The sequence below is a fragment of the Podarcis bocagei genome (assembly GCF_964188305.1).
Source record: "Podarcis bocagei genome assembly, chromosome: 3".
In the NCBI taxonomy this organism is placed as follows: Eukaryota; Metazoa; Chordata; class Lepidosauria; order Squamata; family Lacertidae; genus Podarcis; species Podarcis bocagei.
Window position 1 is genome coordinate 109,518,225 of NC_138127.1, and position 21,427 is coordinate 109,539,651.

A 21,427-nucleotide genomic window follows, 5' to 3' on the forward strand; every position below is an offset into this window, starting at 1 on the left:
CACATGACCGGAAGCTGTATGCCGGCTCCCTCGGCCAATAAAGCGAGATGAGCGCCGCAACCCCGCGATATTTTAGTGTATTTTTGGTTTCTATGGAAGCTGCCCAGAGTGGCTGGGGAAACCCAGCCAGATGGGCGGGGTACAAATAATAAATAAATAAAAAAACCCAGTCGGTCACGACTGGACCTAATGGTCAGGGGTCCCTTTACCTTTACCTTCTATGATTCTATTTTGCTGCCAAGGAGTGTGGTGGAGTCTCCTTCTTTGGAGGTCTTTAAGCAGAGGCTTGACAACCATATGTCAGGAGTGCTCTGATGGTGTTTCCTGCTTGGCAGGGGGTTGGACTCGATGGCCCTTGGGGTCTCTTCCAACTCTATGATTCTTTTATTATATTACATTTTCCAATGTCAGCAGATAAAACTCTGAAAGGCCATCTGTAATTTCATTGGTAATAACAACAAAGGACTTGAACCAATGGCTTCAAGTTACAAGAAAGGAGATTCCAACTAAATGTCAAGAAGAACTTTCTGCCAGTAAGTGCTGTTTTGACAGACTCCCTTGGGAGTCTTCTTCCTTGGTTTTTAAGCAGAAGTTGGATGGCCAATAACCAGAGCGTAGCTGTTGGTTTTTGTTCTTGTAACCTTATGGAACAACTACCCTCTCTTCCAGTTTTGTATTCCTATGATATGATAATCTTTATTGTCATTGTCTCATACAGAACAACGAAATTGAAAAATCTACATAAGACATTCAAAAACCAACAAGCCTGCTATCCCAGCTATCCCAATCCTTCCTGTCGTTCCAGAATATTTTCTGTTTTATGGTTCTGCAGTCAATATCACCCAAATCCGTGCTTTCAGTGTTTGGGAAATGCAGCAAAACAAAAATCCTAACAACAATTATGTAACTTATGGTTTGTAGTGTGTGTTTCCTTTCCTGAATCAGAGAATCCATTTCCTTCTCTGAAAAAGCGCCTTGCCATATCGTTTACTGCAGTGCCGCTCCCTGTGTCCCTTAGTGGCACAATAACCCTGTCACATAAAATTCCAACAAAGGAAACTGAACCACGTGCTGTTGGCTAGCAGCTAGCCATAACTAAGACCGCAAAGGGGCAGTGGCCACTCACTGCTGTACTGACAGAAGTATTCGCGCTCAAGCATGCTCACACATCCTCCCACCTGAAGAGGATGACCAGCTGCAAAAGGGAGGCAGCAGGACATGGAAACCGCAGTTTGTACTTTGAGGATGGAAAAAAGCTACACCTGCTGGAATTTCTTCTGCTACACATCTGTGAAGGAAATAGGACCTGTATTATTTTTGTACTTTGTCCAAAGTATGGCCATTTCAGATGGATGGATACTGATTGCCATCTCACTGAGGAAAAGGCACTGCACCTGTTTAGAAACACAATTAATTTTAAAAAAATAAAAGCTTCAGCTGCCTTGATTCTAAAATTCAAGTCCCTCCTCCAAAACCCATCCCTGTGAAGCCTTTAGTTTTTTTCTTTATCCTCAGCTGAACAATCCTGTATAGTATTTAAAACTGAGTGTATTCATACATCTTTCACATGTCTCTCACACGAATTTCAGATTGTCAGTTCCTTGGGAGATCATTCCACAAAGTAGAGCTATAATAACGATACTCTAAAGAAATCATGGATTTTTTAAGAACAAATCTAGTCCCTGACCTAGTTCTTGATAATTACACCTAGTATTTATTCATGCCCTTTCCTTAGCTGGTTCCCTGAATGCTATTCCAACACTTGCCCATACTTGCTCTCTGTACTATCAAGGAATAGAGGCTGATCAGTTGTTAGTGGTTCCAAGTCCCTAGGAGCACAACCAATGCTAATGTTGCAATCATCAATGCCAACATTTATTTATTTGCCTGGGCATTTTAAAGTTTTTAGTTGATCTGGTTGGGCACTGGGAACCAGGGTTGCCAGGTCAGAAAAAACCCAACCATTAAGATTTCAGGGCCCAAACCTGAGACTTGATGTCACTGGGGATGGGTGGGATCTGATGATGTCATTAAGCATGACACATTAAGCATTAGCCACAACTGATTAAAGCCAGGATGAGGGTCTTTTCGGTAGTTGCACCTACCCTGTGGGACGCCATCCCAGCAGATGTCAAAGAGACAAACAACTATGTGACTTTTAAAAACACATTTGAAGGCAGCCCTGTTTGGGGAAATTTTCTGTAAGTGATGCTGGTGTTGTGTTTTAACTATTTTTTGTTGGGAGCCACCCAGAGTGGCCAGGGCAAGCCAGTCAGATGGGTACACATACACAAATTTTTGTATTATTATTAAAATAATAAAAACAAAGTCTAACAAGCAAATATGTAACTGGCTGGAAATTAAGATAGAAAGTTTATCTGAAAGGAGTGTTCCTATTCTTGTTGTGAACAGCTGGTGTTAATGATGCAATTACCTGTCAGTACTGTATTTAATTTCCTCCTGACCTTGCTACCTACACCCCTCAGTGCTTATGCCTTTATACAATTTGTTGCTCTTTAAGGTTCTGCAAGACATTTCTTGCTTGTTCAGAAAAAAAGACATTTGACAGTTCATAGGAACATATAACATTAACATCAACATACAAGATCACCTGTGCAGGTCTACCTGTCCGGCATGTGAGGCAATATGGCAGAAGCAGAAACTGGGCACACTAGTTCAAGGTAGATTATCTTCCCCAGACTCTGCTTTTAATACACACACTTTACTCCCCAAACACTTCTTCTTAAGACATGCAATGTGACTGGAGATGTAGTCCATCCAAATACACATTGCAAGGATCCCCTTTTCACACCAGAAACAGACCTCTCACATGCACACACAATTTATTACCCAAGCTCTGTGTTTAAGACACAGGGGTGGGAAGCAAAGAAAAAAGTGTGAGGCTAGTAGAAGCTCCTTTTTTGAATCGGTCTTCAATTCAGATTTCAGTTTAGAAAACTCATCTGTTTTCCTTAAAACACACTCTCTCCCCACTGCCCTAGTTTCCATCACTAAGGCATGCCAATTCCAGGGGGGTGAGGGGGGCTGCAGCCCCCCCAAATTATATTTGAGGGGGTTAAGTCCCCCCAAAGTCAATGGGCACCACCAGAATCAGAGATATTTCCATGTGACATGAGTGCCACGATGCAGGCCGGGGGAAGCGATCTCTTGGGTGGACGGAGCAAAGCTGAAGTCCTGGCAGCGCCCAGGGAAGGAAGCGCCCATGCCAGGCCCTTCCTACTGTCCCTGTGTCTTACCCTCTCTCTTCTCTGAGTCTCGCTGTGGCTTCCAAGCAGGAGCCACTGCGGCTCGGAGTTCAGTTCTGCCTCTGCCCTGAGTCTACAGCCAGCTCTGCCCTGAGCACCCGTGATAAGGACAAAATTTTGGGGCACGGTACTTAAACCATTTCCTAAATCCACTATGGTCTAGCCCTGCGGATTCAGAATCAGGTTCAAGCAAGAGACTACAGCCAGGCAGACTGAAGCCAAACAGTTGCTAGGAAGCCTTGAGCAGTTATTGTTGCAACAAGGTTTCAACCTCCACGAAAAGGGAAGAAGCTGAGAACGAAAGAAAGGTCACATGGGTTTAAAAGTTCCCAAAGTTTCAAACAGCAGCATCAAAGCATCACAGATATGTCACAGGAAAGGTGTGGTTTTTAAGTAGAAATCTGAGATCCATCAATCATACATTATTGCAACATCTGTCTCACACTGGCAGAAGGATTTACAAGTCCTTTTGTCATTAAAACTTGGTTGGCCCACCTTCTATGACAGGCAACAGGAAGGATGCTCCAGCCAGGAGGAACAGGAAGTTTCCACTGGCTGGACCAAACATTCCCCCGCATGTCCTTTGTCAACAACAAATTGTGGTAATGGAGGGCCCTAATAATAATAATAATAATAATAATAATAATAATAATAATAATAATAATAATTTATTATTTGTACCCCACCCATCTGGCTGGGCTTCCCCAGCCACTCTGGGGGGCTTCCAACAAAGATGAAAAATACACTAAAATGTCACATATTAAAAACAGGGCTGCCTTCAGATGTCTTTTAAAGATAAGATAGCTGCTTATTTCCTTCACATCTGATGGGAGGGTGTTCCACAGGGAAGGCGCCACCACCGAGAAGGCCCTCTGCCTGGTTCCCTGTAACCTCACTTCTCACGATGAGGGAACCGCCAGAAGGCCCTCAAAGCTGGACATCGGTGTCCGGGCAGAATGATGGGGGTGGAGACTCTCCTTCAGGTATACTGGGCCGAGGCCGTTTAGGGCTTTAAAGGTCAACACCAACACTTTGAACTGTGCTTGGAAACATGCTGGGAGCCAGTGTAGGTCTTTCAGGACCGGTGTTCAGTGGCGTAGCGTGGGGGGTGCAGGGGGGGGGGCAGCCGCACCGGGTGCAACATCTGGGGGTCAAGGGGCGCAAATCCACGGGTTAGGGGGCGCAAATTACTTGCCTTGCCCCGGGTGCTGACAACCCACGCTACGCCACTGCCGGTGTTATATGGTCTCGGCGGCCGCTCCCAGTCACCAGTCTAGCTGCCACATTCTGGATTAATTGCAGTTTCCAGGTTACCCTCAAAGGTAGCCCCACATAGAGCGCATTGCAGTAGTCCAAGCAGGAGATAACTAGAGCATGCACCACTCTGGGGAGACAGTCTGCGGGCAGATAGGGTCTTAGCCTGCGTACCAGGTGGAGCTGGTAGACAGTCACCCTGGACACAGAACTGACCTGCGCCTCCATGGACAGCTGTGAGTCCAAAATGACTCCCAGGCTGCGCACCTGGTCCTTCAGGGGCACAGTTACCCCATTCAGGACCAGGGAGTCCTCCACACCTGCCTGCCTCCTGTCCCCCCAAAATAGTACTTCTGTCTTGTCAGGATTCAACCTCAATCTTGAGATAATAGGTATCTCAAGCCATTTGCACATAACAAAATATGTATTTTATCAAAGTAATTGTTGAGCTGAAAAACAATTTAGAAGTATATTAATCGTGAAACAATTATTAAGCTCTAACTTAAAATGATTTTTTATTCATAACAAACTTAATAATGCAAACACATTGGCATTTGGCAATAACAAAAGTTCCTTTAGAAAGGAGCAAAGCAGTTATATTTTAGGGAGCAGGCTAGCAGGCGGGGCCCATGACTTACATCATAGGAGCCTACACAACATGAAACACTGTTGCTGTATGTAGGTTTTATTTTATTTGTTTTTTAGCTTATATTTTGGAAATGTACATCCAGGGTTTTTTCTGCTTTAGATTTTTTTGGGGTCCCCTAGAGAGTGGGGCCCTAAGCTAGAGCTTGTTTATCTTATACATGAATCCAGCACTGCATATAATAATACTAATAATAATAATAATAATAATAATAATAATAATAATAATAATAATAATTTATTTGTACCCCGCCCATCTGGCTGGGTTTCCTCGGCCACTCTGGGCGGCTTCCACAAAGACCAAAAATACACTAATATGTTCCCATTTCTTCCTCCACCCCCCAGAACTATCTTGCTTCCCCTCAGCAGCCATTCCTTTAGCCCCCTTGCCCCGATTTGAATGGGGGGGCGGTTAGCGCCATGCTGTTTTCCTTGTGATTATGTGTCCGCATGTTTTTAATAGATTATATTGCACATACTTTCATAGAATTGCAACTCTCTCTCTCTCTCTCTCTAGCTGAAATCCCAATAAAGTTTCAGTTCTATTCATGTTTACTTGTTTCTTAAAGGGTCCCTTCCCTCCCCCTTATGTTCTTTTAAATTTTACAATTTAATATTCAACACATTTATCATATGAAAGAAAATACAATAAAACAAAACTCCCCCCCCCACCCTGGTGACTTCCCTCCGCTTCCCCTTCTGGTTCTTTAACTTATTTGCTACTTCTGCTTAATTTTGTCTTATTTTTCATCTTTCAGCTGAATGCTCTTATCATTTTTATACCAATGTAAGTTACATCTTACATTTCATTTATTTCCATATTGTTATTTCTTAACCTTTCCTTTTTTTTCTTAATTTGGAAGTGTATACTGTTTGTGTTCTGATCTCATTTGATATGTAAGCCGCCTTGAGCCTTTGTCAGGGAAAAAGGTGGGGCATATATATATATATATATATATATATATATATATATAATCATTTTTATACCAAATTTTCTTCAAGTTACATCTTACATTTCATTTATTTCCATATTGTTATTTCTTAACCTTTACTTTTTTTCTTAATTTGGAAGCGCTTACTGTTTGTGTTCTGATCTCATTTGATATGTAAGCCGCCTTGAGCCTTTGTCAGGGAAAAAGGTGGGGCATATATATATATATATATATATATGTATATGTATATGTATATATATATGTATATATATATATATATAATCATTTTTATAGATATATATATATATATCATTATATATATATCTTATCATTTTTACACCAAATTTTCTTCAAGTTACATCTTACATTTCATTTATTTCCATATTGTTATTTCTTAACCTTTCCTTTTTTTCTTAATTTGGAAGTGTATACCGTTTATGTTCTGATCTCATTTGATATGTAAGCCGCCTCGAGCCTTTGTCAGGGAAAAAGGCGGGGTATTTAAATGCCCCGCCTTTTTCCCTGACAAAGGCTCAAGGCGGCTTACATATCTCATATATATATACATATATATACATATCTCATATATATATATATATATATGAATCAGAATATATACAGAATATATATATCTCCTCCTCCTCCTCCTCCTCCCCAGCGCGGCCTCTTTTTCCCCTCAGCGAAAGCCGCCCAGAGGAAAAGGGCGGGAAAAGGAGAGGCTGTTCTGCCGCGCTTGTTGTGAGGGGAAAAGAAAGGAAGGCGGCAGGGCGCTTCAAGGGGGAGAAGCCAGCCCGCCACCAGAGAAAGGGATAAATTGTAAATGCTGGATGGGTAGCATAACAGGCTGCGGTCATCTGAGGGGGGCGGCGATGGCAGCAGCTCCTCCTGAGGGAGAAGGAGGCCATTGAGGAAAGCGCCCTCCTCCGAGCCCTGTCAGGGCGCCTCCAGTTTCGAGAACATTCGCCTCGAAAAGGCACATTTCCCTGTCACCTGGGCGTTGATCTTGGTTATTTTCTTTAGGTACCAGGAGAAGGGAAATATCTCTCTCTCTCCCTCTCCCCTCAAAGAAAAGACCAACCACTGATACCTCAGGGGGGGAAAGGGAATCTTTTAAAGTTTTAAAACTTTTAAAGTTTTCCCCCAAACTGAAGTAAAATAAAGAGAGCACCATCTACACCTTGCAGCCAATCCAAAATCTGCTTTCACAGCCTTGTCATTCTCACATTACTTTTTCTAAAAACTTAAGTAACGCTGCCATTTTTTTAAAAAAGCATTAGTTTTCCTTAACTGTGTGGAAAATGGTTTGTGATATATTTTCATAGCAAAAAGTGGAGATTACTGAAATCCACTGGTGTTCACAAAAAAGTGCCGGCTTTATAGTCACCCAGTGCCCTTAGGGTGTTAAATATTCGAAATATGTATAAAAATAAAAATAAATGTCCAGTAGCACCTTAGATACCAACTCAGTTTGTTCTGGGTATAAGCTTTCGTGTGCATGCACACTTCTTCAAATACCTTCAGGTGTTAAATGTTTTTTTTTTAAGATATTTATTAGCATTTTCACAAATTTTATAAAACATAAAAATCACAAAAAACTCCAAAAAAGAAAAACAAAAATACACACAAAAAGACAAGAAAAAAACCACATATATAACTTCATTCCCTTATGTTCATGAAAATTTCTTTCCCGACCTCCTCATACCTCTCCTTACTGCATTCCATTCTCTAATTAATTCTCTTCAACAAATCCTTCCCTTAATTTCTATTAAACTTTTCAGCTTTCTTTTCATATTTACATAATAATTACAGCTAGCAGCCCCTTAATTTCAGAATCAACATCATCTTAACATTCTGTAATTTTACAATATTTCTTAAGATAGTCTTTAAATTTCTTCCATTCTTCTTCCGCCGTTTCCTTTCCCTGGTCGCGGATTCTGCCAGTCATCTCTGCCAGTCCCATATAGTCTATAACTTTCACCTGCCATTCTTCCACGGTGGGTAGTTCTTCTGTCTTCCAATACTTTGCGATGAGTATTCTTGCTGCTGTTGTGGCTTACATAAAAAATATCCTTCAGGTGTTAAATGTTAGGCTGCAATCCTATACGCACAGACCTGGGAGTCTGCGCCATTTAATTCAATGGGTTTTTATTCTGAACAGATAGGCACAGGATTGTTTGCTAAAGATGGGGTGAAGGTGTTTAGAAAGCCTGATGTTAAGCCCAGCCTGCAGTGTGTGTTTTTTTGTGTTTTTTTGTCTTTCAGTCTTAAAACAGAAATAGAAGAAACAGTTTGGGGAAATAAAGATTAATAGAAGAAAAATATCTCCGCAGAGGAACTCTGCCTCAGCTCTTCCATTTTGCAGTATGGATTGGTTTCATTGCAACCAATGTTTCAGCCAGGAGGGGTCTGATTTTTCTGTCACCAGCTGTGGACACATATTTTGCAAAAAATGTGCTGGCTCAGGTAAGAGCACCAGCATGTCAGGTCTACCTTGTCTGGGACGCATTCAGACATGCCATCATATCCTTTAAGTTTAAGCCGGTGTCACAGGATCCTTTGATTGCCATTCAAACAATCACTGATTTCTGACCTTCTACAGATGTGCAATAAACCTTCATTTCAGTTTCCTGTGTATATAACTTTGTTGCTTCTGTTCCTGTTTATGTACAGTATATAATTTCCCTGCTACATTCTACAGTCCTACGGTAACATTAATAAATGCTAGGAATCTTAACTCCATGGTGGATCAAAAATAATTGAATGTTTAAATTTTCAATAAATTTGAGTTAATCTTAATTGTTTTAACGAGTAGAACAATTTTAAGACAATCAAAGGACTTTGAATCTAAGGACTTGTGATTTCAGAGGATTTCAGTGTTTTGTTCTTTTGGAACACTTCTTATCTACAGTAATTTTTAGTATGTGCACTAACTTTTTGCATTTGAATCCTGACAGATAAATGCCCATCTTGTGGAACAAGCACAAAATATTTGCTTCTTAATGATAATGTAAGTTGTGGCTTCTACTTACCTTGAAGCAGAAGATGGTGAGATGACCTCCCTTAGATCCCAATTTTTTTAATAACGTATCAATCAGTGGTGAATATCCCCGTCTGTGTTTTTCCTTCTGACCCACAGATGCAGCCAGAAGCAAAAAAGTTTTTCAAAAGTCCCATTGAACTTGTACTCGGCCATATTGCCCATATTTCTCAGGTAAGAGTAAAGGCTTGTCCATACTTGTCCTGCCACTTCCCCCTGGGAAAACCCATTATTTACCACTGAATCAGAGCAAACTTAGTTTGGGTTTTCTGCAGATTAACGTTTGCTCTGATTCAGCAGTAAAGAGCGGGGTTTTCCCAGGGAAAGTGGCAGGAAAAACAGAATACCTCCTGGACTTGTGCTTTCTAGGCACAGGACAGGTGAATTTTGGATGAGCCCTAACCGGTCCTGAAATTCATTCTTGATCCTGGATTCTAAAATGTGTGGCACTGACTGTCAAAACCAAAGACAAGGCAAGGAAGGAAAGCTCAACACCTTGAGTCTGAAGTTAGTGATTAGTTCCTAATTCCTTATTCAAAAGTTCAAAACAGAGCTGCATGAGAAGTCTGAATAACAAACTGAAATTTATATGCACCTGTAGCCCAAAATAAGCATTGGACTATCCCACACCATTTGTCTCCATGACTGGGAAACTGTTTCCTTTGGTCTCCAATATAATTCTCTCCAATCAAAGGATTTTTGCACAACATGCTTTTTTTAACACATGGCGATCCCAGGTGACTTGAACTGGAGACATGCACATGAAGTAAACTTTGGGTCACCACAAATCATGCAGCCACATTTACAGGAGAGTCCTCTGTGAGATACTCTAGCACCATGTCTGGCCCAACACTACATGTTGGCTTAAGATACTGTCAAGTGTTCTGCTCCAATATGTATATATCTGTAAACAAATAAGGAGGTGAGGGCAGTTTGTACCTCAATCTAAGCTTGAGGCCACCAGGAAAGTCCTCCGTGAGACATAGCCCACAATACATTTAGGGCTATCACAAATTATAAATTGACACAATGGGGAGACTGTCTTTGAGATGCCCTAGAGTCCTGAACAGAACTTTCATTTGGCACACTGTCAGCTGGCCTTCCAACATGCCAATACTACTCAAGGAGTAATTCAAAGCAAGGAGTTGGATCAGCAAAGCCAGGAGGTTCAAGGGATTGGGACTGGGCCTCTTGCTTAGTGGGTAGGTCTTGACAGGTGTTTGACATTTCTGGCATCCTATGCCAACTCTAGGAGCAACTGCAGCATGCACAGAGTCAAAGTCACTTGCTGAATGTAATGTGTATCTCAAATAATGGAATTTGGTGATTACTTTTCAGCTATGGCTGGTGTTCTAGTTGCCTGCAAAGAAAGCATTATGTGAATAGTGGAGCTGCTGGAAGTGCTTTCATCACCGTCTGTGCAAATGAATGGTTTTCTTTCCAGCTACAGTTTCTGAAAATTAATTTGGCAAGTTTGCATCAGGAGCTAGTTTTGGACAGCACTGATTGCCTATCATTTGATGAACTTCCCCCACTACCCTGGAGCAGTTCACAACTTAAAATAAAAGATTGTACTCCTTTTGAAAACGCAAGAAATGGAAGTTTAATTGAAAAGGCAGAGTTACTTTTAACCATAATGCATCGGTGGGGAAAAGCCAAGCTTCCTCCCATCCCTGAGAAAAAAATCTACTGCAACTCCTGTTTTAATGTTTCGTTTCTTTGAATGAAATGAGTGGCCATACCCTCTAGAATGGCAAGGGCCTGAATGACATTCTTAAAGGAGCTATAATTCCCCAATCTGCTGAGAATCAATAGTTGTGAGTTCCCATAATTCATCCCTCCCATGGTTCTCTTCTTAGGTGTGGACTTTCCAGAAAAGCCAAATGGAACTGCTTGCCTCTTTTTATAAATACCGTGCTTCAAAGGCTGAAGGAGCTCTGCAGCAAGTTTACCAGGAACTAACTACACAGGAAAAGTGAGACAAGCAGGTTGCAAAAAGAAAAGAAAAAAGGGGTCTGGGCGAACAGCAGGAATTATTCAAGACGGCATGGCCTGCATCCGCACATTTTACATACAATAATCTTTCCCCTTTCCTTCCTTTCTGTAAATCCATAGAAAATATCCCATTTTTAATTTATTTTTTACTATTTTGTGAAAGAAAGCAGTTCGTTTCTGTTTTGGTGGACAAGGGCACTTGGTCAGGAGTGCAGCAAGCCCTCATGATAATGTGAACATTTAACATGAGTCAATAGACTGAGAATAGGAGTGTTTACTTCTGCTCCCTCCTAATTTAAAATTTATCAGTCTTTTTTTAAACAAAAGTTAGGGCAGAAATTATGTGATCCTAGAGCCATCCCACCAACCCCTCTCTATTAGTAAACCACTTTGAGGGTTTTAGTTTTTGCAATCATGCAGTGTACAATTTTTACGAAATAAAATAACAATAAATCAGTACAAAAGCATTCTGCAATAGTGATTAAAGGGCCACGTTTGGGAATGAGAGGAAGGGAGGTGTGGGATATTGCTAGGTGCTTTGCCAAGACATCTATCTTGTGCATCAAATGCTTAGGGAGCTGGAGGCATTACAGAAGGAGAACAGGGAACTGATGAAGAATCTCTGCTCATTGGAGGTAGGAGCTGTTTGTTTGGAACAAACCCAACTCTGTGTTTTGCTTCCTGACCCCCTCTGCTGGGACAGAGGGAAACATTTTCACCATGGGCAAATTCTCCACTCTTTTCCTACAGGATTCCCCACATCAACTCCAGGATAGCAGGTGAGTGTTTCTGTTCTGATCCGCTTGGACAATTGCCAAGAATTGCAGTGCATGGAATGGAGCAGGGATGGAGAATCCCAGGTCTAGCAGCTGAATGCAGCCATTCGGGCTTCTCTTTCTGGCACTTGGGGACTTTTCCAAGGCCAAAAACCTCATCCCCACTCCTCCTCTTCTTCTTCTTCTTTGGTGATCACTCGTGCTGAGTAAGATTGTCTTCCATAAACACGGTTTTAACAATGAGTCCATAAGTGACTGTGGAGGCAAATTCTGGATCCACACGTCCTTCCACAGTGGGGACATTGGTTTCTGGGCAGGAGTTAATCACAGTGAGGGTTTGCCAAGCGTGCCTTCCTCTTAGCATGTTTCCTCCTTGCGTCCTGAGTTCGAGTGTCTTCAAAGCCCGTGACACCTTTGATAAAGGCTGTTCTCCAATTGGAGCACTCACAGGCAAGTGTTTCCCAATTGTTGGTGTTTATACTACATTTTTTAAAGATTTGCCTCTTTTGTTGACCCACCAGCATTACGCTTTCCATTTTTAAGTTCGGAATAGAGTTGTTGCTTTGGAAGACGATCATCAGGCATCCGCACAACATGACCAGTCCAACGAAGTTGATGTTGAAGAATCATTGCTTCAATATACCCCTCAATGTGTCACCAAACTGTAATAATGCCTCTAGCTTGCCTGGATGGAGGGTAGAAATGTGGGTGAGATTTGGGTGTAGGTAGAGATCCCTGACTTTTACTCTGCATCTGTTGCCCCAGCCACTTCTGCGCATGGCCCTGCCTGTTTCTCAGGCTGAAAAGGGCTTCTCACCCTTCCTTTAGAGGCTCTTCATATCAGAGGTGTGCTGGGTTGAGGCCCACGCTGAACATCCTGTTGGAAGCTGCCCAGAGTGGCTGGGGAAGCCCAGCCAGATGGGCAGGGTACAAATAAATTATTATTATTATTATTATTATTATTATTATTATTATTATTATTATTATTATTAGCAAAACAGGCAAGGTAATATGGTTTCCGCCTTGACTGAACAAAATTCCTTTTAAATTGTTATAGAAACAGCACACCGAGGCCAGTTGCCATCAAACCCCCCTTACAGCCAGGTAGGACATTTTCAATTGAGGTTTTGGGACAAATGTGCATTTGGTCGCATAAATTATTGTGGATGAGCATGTGAGTGTATAACCTTTGCCTATGTGGGCCTATGAGGAGGCAGAATACAACTTGCAAATAGTAAATGTGAACAAATAATTAGACAAAACAATACAATTGCTAAGTTTTATATCAAGCAGGCACCTTCACTGTATTCTTTTTAGAGCCTGCCAAAAATGTTCTTGTTTAGGCAAGCCTACCCAGACGCGGGGGCGCTAGGACTTGTCGATCAGAAGGTTGGCGGTTCGAATCCCCGTGACGGGGTGAGCTCCTGTTGCTTGGTCCCTGCTCCTGCCAACCTAGCAGTTTGAAAGCACGTCCAAGTGCAAGTAGATAAATAGGTACTGCTCTGGCGGGAAGGTAAACGTCATTTCCGTGCGCTACTCTGGTCTTGCTGGCCACATGACCCGGAAGCTGTACACCGGCTCCCTCAGCCAATAAAGCAAGATGAGCGCCGTAACCCCAGAGTCGGCCGCAACTGGACCTAATGGTCAGGGGTCCCTTTACCTTTTACCCAGATGCTTAGAAATGCTGATGTGAATTTTAATCTGCTTTAGTATTTAAACTTCTAGCATGTTTCAATGTATTGTAATTTTTTCCTGATTTTATTATTTTATCTTTTTGTAAACCACTTTGAGGTCAATAAATTTTATGAAATAAATGGAAAAAACAAATAAAAACATGAATTATGCAATTGTCCAAAGAGTCCAAATAGAAAATTAAGACAATTATTGCCAGCAAACTTTGAAGTCAGCCAATCTGCATATTCTTCTAGTCCACAAAGATGCTGTTTGAAGAGTTGATTCTTCAAACAGCTTTAGTCCCCAAGTAGACTTGAAATTTTTTAGCTTGAAGGAGGTAGATACAAGGTGATAAAGAGCTTAGAATTGTTATTCACCTCCCCAACAGACCAAGTTTCCCCTCCTATTTCTTTGCTGAGTGACTCTGTCCTCCAGGGCTAAATCAAGCCCATCATGGGGGTTACAAGAGCATATGTTACAGCTTTGCACATGTATGAATGAAAGTAGCCTTGACTGAGGAAGAGAAAGCAAATGTGCTTCCATGATACCGTATACTGTGCTAACATATATGGAGGTATGAAAATCAGATTAAGAGCATGTGTGCCTTTTTTTGTTCTTTAGCATTTAATACCTTTTAGTGAAGTCACTTTCCTTCAGAGACTGCTGTTCCTCCTGCCCTGGGATTCTTATCTAGGATTCTTTAAACAGAGTTGTCAGGAACTGAACTGGGATCTATATGCAAAGTGGTCATTGATACCACTAGGTTCAGCTTCATGCTTCCTCTTCACAATAATCCACTATCTCATACTTTGCAGTTACCCTACCGTTTAATTTCCAGAAGTCCAGTGAAGTGATCAGGTAGGCACATAAGAAATTTAATATTCTTTGGGTGTGATAAGTAGCAGGGAATATGTAAGCTTGCTCAAAATTCCAGAAAAATGTAAGGGGGAAAACAAAATTCTCTAATCCTCATGGCTGTAGAAAAAGAAAAAAATAGAAATATGTATTCAAGAAGTGAATTGTTTCAGTCAATGCAAGGAGGATTTGCTTTACATAGGTTCCTTTTGCTGCTTGCATCACGCTTCAGGACACTTGCTGCTGTGACCTCTACTGTTTCTTTTTTCAAGTTCCAAAACTGTGAAGTTTGATCCAGATTCAGAGTTTTTCAACCGTTCCCTTGCCTTGTTTTCCCCAAACCGGACTTGGCAACTATAGAAATCAAGTTTCTGTAGCGTATGATTTTTCCTTAATACACATACATAGTACAGTCACAAAATCTGGATGTCTATCCAGCCTTCTATTCCCACTAAGGACCGCTTAACTTTTTGTACCTCTGTGCCTTATAGCCGCTCCTCTTCCATGGATTCCATCTCCTCAAGAGCCAGCCACCCACCAAACTGGCAAGTGAGTCTCCACACTGCTATCTTCCTGTTCCCAGGTATGGAAAAGAGAGGATGGGTATCTTATTTTTGCCTTCCAGACTCACAATGGGGATGTCTCATTTTTTCCCCGTCAGCTTGCGACAGGAACCACCTGGATGACTTACGGCAGGATGACCCCAGATAACCCTAATAATGGTAAGAAATATGGGAGGGAAAAGGTAGAGTGGTTTTAATGCTGCAATGGGTATGTAAGACAAGATGATAACACAGGGTTAGGATGAACAGAATGGAGCTCTCTTCTTCTCCAAGGATTTCAGGTATAGCTATAGCCTCTCCTGGGGCAAGACACTACTTTTGCAGCCAAGCTGAAAAATGTGGTGGTGGGGATTTATTACACCAATCTGATTACATCTCTCTACCCCACATTAGTCACTTTAAATTAGTCACCCAAGATGAGCCCTCACACTCTAAAGTTAAACCTTGTTCTTCTCATATCACTTTTTCATAGATTCTCTGTCGTTTCATACTATGTATAATACCTTAAGTTCTATTTTCCAGCTACTCCTTCTCCAGCTTCCTCTAGAGGCTTATTCCACAGGTGAGTCTGAGAGTAGGGTGTGCGCTTGTCCCCTCCAAGATGCTACTACTGCATCATCATATAGCAGCTGTTTAGGTGTCTTATTACTGTAATTTTCACTTCTCGCTGTCATATAAACAAAATAAGGCGCGATCAGAGGCAGCAATGCTACTGAATACCACTTGCTGCAAAGCACAGGAAGGGAAGAGTTGCTGTTGCGCTCATGCCCTATCTCCCGCAGGCATCTAGTTGACCACCATGAAGACAAGATGCTGGACTATATGGGCCTTTGTCCTGCTCTAGCAGGCTGTTCTTATGCTCTTAGGACAGGCCTAGCTCCTCAGGATGCAGTCCAAGAGGCTGAGGTCAAGCAGTTCATCCTGTCCCAGGTTACAACTATATCAGTGTTCAAGTCGTTATTGCTTTTGACTCTCAGATCAGGTGGAGGAGGACCATATGCCAGAACATCGCAGCATTGAGAAGCTGCACCACGTACAGGTGAGAAGGAGTGCACCTCCAGGTTGTCATTATTTTGCAGGAAAGTTTCACATGCATGCCAGAACTTTAGGTTTGTGCAGTTAAAGTGAACTAAACTGCTTTGTTGCCCTAGCACAATAATGTTGCTTTGTCAGTCACTTTGAGTCACTTTTGTGATAAGAGAGACAAAATCATCACCCTCTATTTTTAATCTTCAGTCTTGTAAAAAGTTTTCGGCCTGCAAGATAATAATTTTACAAGTTGAGATTAATTTTGGGCACAATTTGCCCCCCCCCCCAGCTTGAATAAAGCAACCAGCAATCAATCTCACATCTCAAACCTCCACACAGAGCCATCTGGGTTTATTCATTGTACAGAGATAGTTTTCACCCTAAATCAAGATTGCTGATGCTAATGTTCATTATTTGTCACTAAAAGTTTTCTTGTCAATAACTGTTTAGTAAGTAGGGTTAGTAATTGAAGTGTGCATCCTTGCAACTAGCTTACTGTATTTTTCCCTCCAGGACCACATGTGCCAGCAGAGCTCACCAACAATAATGGGGAGGACTGAAGTAACTGCTTTTGATAGCAGCGCCATGGAAAATGTGTCACCACCATCACCTCATAGCTCACTCAGGAACAACCTGTTAAGAAGGACATGAGATGCTTAATCTGCACAGTAATAAATATCACACAAACTCAATTGTTACATCATCAGCATCTTTTTATATGTATACCACTTTTCCACAAAATTGTGCCCAGAGTGGCTCACAACATATAAAGTGAACAGTTAAGAATAACTGAAGCAGAGCCAAAGAGGAGTTTGAAATTGACAAATCATATTGATCTTACTAGACAGAATTTGCTCTGCTATCCATGGATGGTTTGCAGCATTGATCTAATTTATGGCCAGTTCTTATGGCAAGCTACATTCAAAGTCAGACAGTACAATGTGAACTCGTGCTGTTTATCCCAGAAATGGCTATTCAGGGGTATGCTGCTGCTGTATATGGAAGTTCCTGTGGGAATGTTCAGGGAGGCAGGAGAGGATATATTGTTTAATAATATCCTTCCTAACTTGTGCTAGCAAGTTCTATAACTTAGCAGAGTTTTAAACATTCCCCTTTTAAATTGCAGAGCGGTTAGCTTGCTGCAGGCTAGTTTTAGCCTCTAAATATAAGATTCCTGGTAATCCCTTATATCCCTCTTTAAAAGAATAGACACAACACAGTCTTGATTAAAAAGTATAAAAGTAGTTTACTCACAATCATTCAGTTCACAGATGGATCCCTGAAGGCAGACTTAGGTTACAAAAATATATACACTGGGGGTTAGTCCCAGTGACTGCAGACTGTCAGTCACTGCTACTCACACGTTGAAAGCAAGATGGAGAAGAGGAAGTGTGCTGCTTGCCTTTTGTTACCTGGGCAGGTAAGGTCATGCTCACCTCTAGTTACACACAGAGGAAGTTTGTCCCGGCTCAGGAGGAAACAGGAAGTTTTCTACCGGCTGGACAAACATCCCTCTTCATGTCCGCTCTAGGAATGTTGTACTTGACTGCTATGTGTTTCACATCCCACAGTTCCATCTGCTGTGTGCTGCTCAGTTGAAAGGCTATGGAGGCTGACCCATTTCAACATATGATAACATTTTCATGTGGCACTTCAGTCATGACTCAAGCATGCAAACAAAGGAATGCAGGGGCATGTTTAGGAGTGTGCATAAACATGCCTGCTTCTCATATACAGTGGTACCTTGGTTTGCAACTGCTTTGGATTACAACCGTTGTGGATTACAACCACGTCAAACCCGGAAGTGCGTGTCCCTTTTTTTGGATTGCAACCCATTTTTTTTGGATTACAACCAATTTTTGTGGGGAGGCCCCATTGGCGAAAGCGCCCCTTGGGTTACAACCTGTTTTGGTTGACAACTGGACCTCCGGAACCGATTATGGTTGTAAACCAAGGTACCACTGTATAAGAAATATTGTACATGCATCTGAAAATTGGTGTGCTAGGTGACAGAAACAGTTGGCTATTCAAAGAACATAAGACAACCCTTGTTGGATCAGGCCAAAGGCTAGCTACTCCAGCACTCTGTTCTCACAGGGAAGCTCACAAGCAGGACCTGAGCACAATGCAATTCTCAGAAACTGGTGTTCAGAAAAATTGCGAGCTCTGACTGGAGATAAAACCTAGCCATCCTGCCTAGTAACCCTTGGTAACTGTTATCTTCCCTGTATTTGTCTAATCCTTTTTAAAAGCCACCCAAGCTGGTGGCCATTGTCACTATTTCAGCTGCCTTGTCAAAGGCACAATTGTGCAAACCTCTCTGGAGAAAACCAGTAGCTGGGTCAGCCAGATCACACCACCAGCCTGAGTGGAGCTGTTGAGTTTAACAAATCCATTGTCTTCCTGTGTTGCTCGTTTGTTCTCTTTCCTGTTTGACTTCTTTGTTAGTCCAGGTATGGTGATGCTCAGGATGCATTTAACAACAAAAATAAAAATCACCAAATTTCTAAGAGAGCTGTCTTTCAAGAGATTGGAACTGAAAACCTCACTCCTTTGCCACCTCCTCCTCATCACTTGTTTTTTTGTTTCATTTCTCTTTCAGTTAGGGTTGCCAGTTAGTTTTTTTTAAAATCTTCTTGTGCCCTTAAACAACAAGGAAGTGATAGTGCTATCTCTGTGCCAGGAGAACCTTTCCCTACTGATTTCAGCTGCTGTTAAAAGCACAGTCACAACCCAGGCCCCCATCACTTTCAATCAACTTGCCTATGAGGTGGAGCTGATTTCCTCTCCTGGAAAGCCTGCACTTTGAAATGCCACAGTAGGGTGCTTACTCACAAGTAGATATGCTTGTATGTCGCGTAGGAGGAAGGGCTATAGCTCAGTCCTAGAGCTTTAAACGCAAAAGTTCCCAATTTCAGTCTCCAGCATCTATAGGTAGGGGTGGTAATGTCACCCGCCTGAAGCTCAGGAGCATTGCTACCAGTCAGTGTTTACAATACTGAGCTAGATCGGCCAATGATCTGACTCAGAAGGCAGCTTCCTATCTACAGCAGCAGTATTAATATGCTTGCTTTCATTCTTTTTATTCTGTTTGTTACCCACCCTTCAATCCCAGCGAGGATTGCATCTAAAAAAGATAATTCAACCCAGCAAGACCAACAAAGGTCCGTATAGTTAAAGCCATGGTTTTCCCAGTAGTGATGTATGGAAGTGAGAGCTGGACCATCAAGAAGGCTGGTCGCCGAAGAATTAATGCTTTTGAATTATGGTGTTGGAGGAGACTCTTGAGAGTCCCATGGACTGCAAGAAGATCAAACCACTCCATTCTGAAGAAAATCAGCCCTGAGTGCTCACTGGAAGGACAGATCATGAAGTTGAGGCTCCAAGACTTTGGCCACCTCATGAGAAGAGAAGACTCCCTGGAAAAGACCCTGATGATAGGAGAAGGGGACGCCAGAGGACGAGATGGTTGGACAGTGTTTCCGAAGCTACCAGCATGAGTTTGACCAAACTGCGGGAGGCAGTGGAAGACAGGAGTTCCTGGCGTGCTCTGGTCCAGGGGGTCACGAAGAGTCGGACACGACTAAACGACTAAACAACAACAACAAGACCAATAAAGCAACCTCACTCCAAAATACCGCACCATGCAATACACACCTGCCTACATGTGAAAGTGTGAGTTGACATGTTTAAAGGCTGAGATTGGGCCCCCTCTGACCTGAGGACTTCCAATACAATCTCTTGGCTTCTGCAGCCATAGGAAAGCTCCTAGGAATACATTATTACAGTGTTTCCCAACCTTTTTTGGGCAAAGGCACACTTGTTTGATGAAAAAAATCTTGCGGCACACCACCATTACAGCCCCGTGACGTCAGCGCGCAGCGTCACGCCAGGAGGGACGCACGAAAGTGAAAGTTTTCAATTTTTTTCCCTCCCCCTTGCCGGGGAACCTCCAAGCTTTGGGGGTGGGGGGGGGGGAGGAGGCAGCAAAGCGAGGGACTGAGGGACGGCGGCAGCTGAGGCGGCGGCGGCTGTTGTGGTGGTGGCGGCGATAGCGGGCGGAGGAGGGGGCGGCGGCGGGGCCGAGGTGGCCGGTGGCGGCGGGGGAGGCGGCGGCAGGTGGAGCAGGAGGGCGGCCGAGGCCGGTGAGGGAGTAGGGTTGCCCGGGGCTTGAGGAGCCGTCGCCGGGAGTTGCTGCTGCTGTTGTTGCTGCTGCTGCCCGGACATGCCGGCCTCCTCGTCTGCTGTCTCGCGCTCCTCCCTTTTGCACGCGCTGCCCCGCCGCCGCCCCATTGGCTGGGTCCTGTCAGCTGATCCTGTGTGTGTGTGAGGGGAGAATGGAGAGAGAAACCTCGGCACCACCACCGCGGAGCCGCCCCCGGCTCGACGCGGATCCTCGCCGCCGCCGCCTCTCACCGCCCGACTCGCCCGCCTCCCTCCCATGGCACACCAGCCAACGTCTCATGGCACACTAGTGTGCCGCGGGACACCGGTTGGGAAACACTGCATTATTATACAGTGGTACCTTGGGTTAAGTACTTAATTCCTTCTGGAGGTCCGTTCTTAACCTGAAACTGTTCTTAACCTGAAGCACCACTTTAGCTAATGGGGCCTTCTGCTGTCGCTGCGCCGCCGGAACATGATTTCTGTTCTCATCCTGAAGCAAAGTTCTTAACCTGAAGCACTATTTCTGGGTTAGCAGAGTCTGTAACCTGAAGCATCTGTAACCTGAAGCATATGTAACCCGAGGTACCACTGTATACAAAAAGTGCACTGAGGACAGTTCTTCCCCTGCTCATCAACTTAGCAGCTTCACCCTGATTGAAGAAATAAAATCCAGCCAAAGCAATTTTTTAAAACCCCTAACACCACTTCCAAAAGATGCTCAGTCTTAACTCGTTCCTGGGCAGAGATGTGGCAATGATCATTTACTGCCCAGATATGCTTCTTCTCTGTACTGAGTTGGATAACAATTGCTGCTTTGCTATAGAAGGGTTTATTGTGTCTTCGCAGCATCCATGGAGATGACCTACATTGTCCCTGGAGCACCTTTCCCTTCCTAAGCAAGCACGCTGCCTGTCTTGTCCTTCTGCATCTTGGAAATAGCTTTTTTTGTGTGTGACATCATCCCGGCACACCTGGCCCGCCCGAGGAGTTACTCAGGCGATTCTGTATTCCCAGGAAGATGCTGCCCAATAAGCAGGCCTCATGAGCGCAGCCAATCGGCTGGCTCGGAGGTGATGTCATGGTGAGAGCTTGGCAGCCTGGCGGATGCTAAGTGGATCTTTTAGCATCTTTTCCTGGAAGGAAGCGAGCGAGAGGCTGGGAGCGGCTGGACCAGGTGTCGATCTGGCAAGGGGGTGAGTAGCATCAGGCGCAGGAGAGGGTACCCCACGAGCAG

At 43.2% G+C, this 21,427-nt stretch overlaps 2 protein-coding genes across 6 annotated transcripts in view; both read left to right on the forward strand.

Annotated features, from left to right (window-relative positions):
* The first annotated feature begins 598 nt into the window (after window positions 1–598).
* On the forward strand, window positions 599–16,718 carry LOC308584110 (E3 ubiquitin-protein ligase RNF212B-like). Of its 4 annotated transcripts, none has more exons than XM_081188834.1 (14): window positions 599–2,201; window positions 8,360–8,560; window positions 9,052–9,104; window positions 9,234–9,308; window positions 10,994–11,109; window positions 11,704–11,764; window positions 11,880–11,908; window positions 12,963–13,009; window positions 14,395–14,437; window positions 14,926–14,983; window positions 15,096–15,156; window positions 15,520–15,559; window positions 15,975–16,036; window positions 16,540–16,718. In XM_081188834.1, the coding sequence occupies exons 2-13, from the start codon at window positions 8,461–8,463 to the stop codon at window positions 16,015–16,017; spliced, it is 726 nt and encodes a 241-aa protein (XP_081044960.1). In that variant the 5' UTR covers window positions 599–2,201; window positions 8,360–8,460; the 3' UTR covers window positions 16,018–16,036; window positions 16,540–16,718. The 4 variants fall into 4 exon arrangements, 2 of the variants coding, with proteins under 2 accessions (XP_081044960.1, XP_081044959.1); XR_014006515.1 differs by lacking the exon at window positions 599–2,201 and adding an exon at window positions 7,372–7,618 and having other exon boundaries at window positions 8,173–8,560; window positions 14,926–15,017; window positions 15,060–15,156; XR_014006516.1 differs by lacking the exon at window positions 599–2,201 and adding an exon at window positions 7,373–7,618 and having other exon boundaries at window positions 8,173–8,560; window positions 14,926–15,017.
* A 4,526-nt stretch (window positions 16,719–21,244) lies between these two features.
* Window positions 21,245–21,427, forward strand: part of STMN4 (stathmin 4) — an 18,706-nt gene continuing 18,523 nt past the window's right edge. For both annotated transcript variants that reach the window (XM_081188864.1, XM_081188865.1), the window contains exon 1: window positions 21,245–21,386. The gene's annotated coding sequence lies outside the window, so the exon portion shown is untranslated. The remainder of the gene's footprint in view (window positions 21,387–21,427) is intronic.